This window comes from Microtus ochrogaster, unplaced genomic scaffold (genome assembly GCF_000317375.1).
Source record: "Microtus ochrogaster isolate Prairie Vole_2 unplaced genomic scaffold, MicOch1.0 UNK935, whole genome shotgun sequence".
NCBI lineage: Eukaryota > Metazoa > Chordata > Mammalia > Rodentia > Cricetidae > Microtus > Microtus ochrogaster.
Window position 1 is genome coordinate 5,646 of NW_004950033.1, and position 813 is coordinate 6,458.

Consider the following 813-nt stretch of genomic DNA (forward strand, 5'->3'; position numbering starts at 1 on the left):
ACACACATGATTGATAATGAAGTACTTTATTTGTAAGAGCCTCCCAGTGGTCTCTCTGGTACTGCAAGGCAGGAAGTTGCACGCAAAGGGGAAGCTGGAAGCCAACAATCTGCCCGTTCAAGGTAGATGAGTGACGGGGAAAGATCAGTCTAACACACCAGGCTTTGGTGTCTCATTCTGAATGAGTACAGAAGGGCCCCCACTCAGCCTCTAGGGTGGGAGAGGGGTGTTTATCTCTGGGGGGGGGGGACTTGGTTTGTCTGGGAAGGGGTGCTAGAGGAGACAACGTGTCCAGATGTTGAACAAGGCTGCTCCCTCAGCACTTTGGCGACTTTCCACTGCAAAACTTGTTGGGATAGAGTTGATACTTTAAACTGTAGCTTTTCCGGTTCCGGTGGAAACATTCAACTGCCGCTTTGTCACATTGGCACAGCTGTTTCCTACAGGAGTTCTGGTTGGCTGAAATTAAAGGGAAAGAGACACTGAGCTAACAGTTGTTAATACCACACCACTGCTGGTGGGGACCGCCCTGTTCTGAGGCAAGCACTGGGGCCACTGGAAAAGGCAGATCCCTATTGGATGGGGACACACAGCCCATGTGATGGGGATGCACAGCCGCCAAGCTTGGCACGGCCAGAAGTTTGCCTAGCTTCCTAGACAACCTCTTCTAGATTTTAGTTTAGTTTAGTTTAGATTTTGTTTTTAAGGACAGGGTCTAATGTAGCTCAGGCTAGCCTTGAACTCTATGTTGTTGAGGCTGACCTTGAACTTCTGATCCTGCACCTCTACATCCTGGGCTCTGGGATTCCAGGC

General features: G+C 49.9%; 1 protein-coding gene across 1 annotated transcript in view; it reads right to left on the reverse strand.

Moving 5' to 3' along the window:
• Positions 1-61: 61 nt before the first annotated feature.
• Pla2g2a (phospholipase A2 group IIA) overlaps positions 62-813 on the reverse strand; it is a 2,357-nt gene continuing 1,605 nt past the window's right edge. Inside the window, exon 3 of the mRNA XM_005372300.2 lies at positions 62-459. Within this exon, the coding sequence (XP_005372357.2) occupies positions 317-459 (143 nt within the window). The 3' untranslated portion in view covers positions 62-316. The remainder of the gene's footprint in view (positions 460-813) is intronic.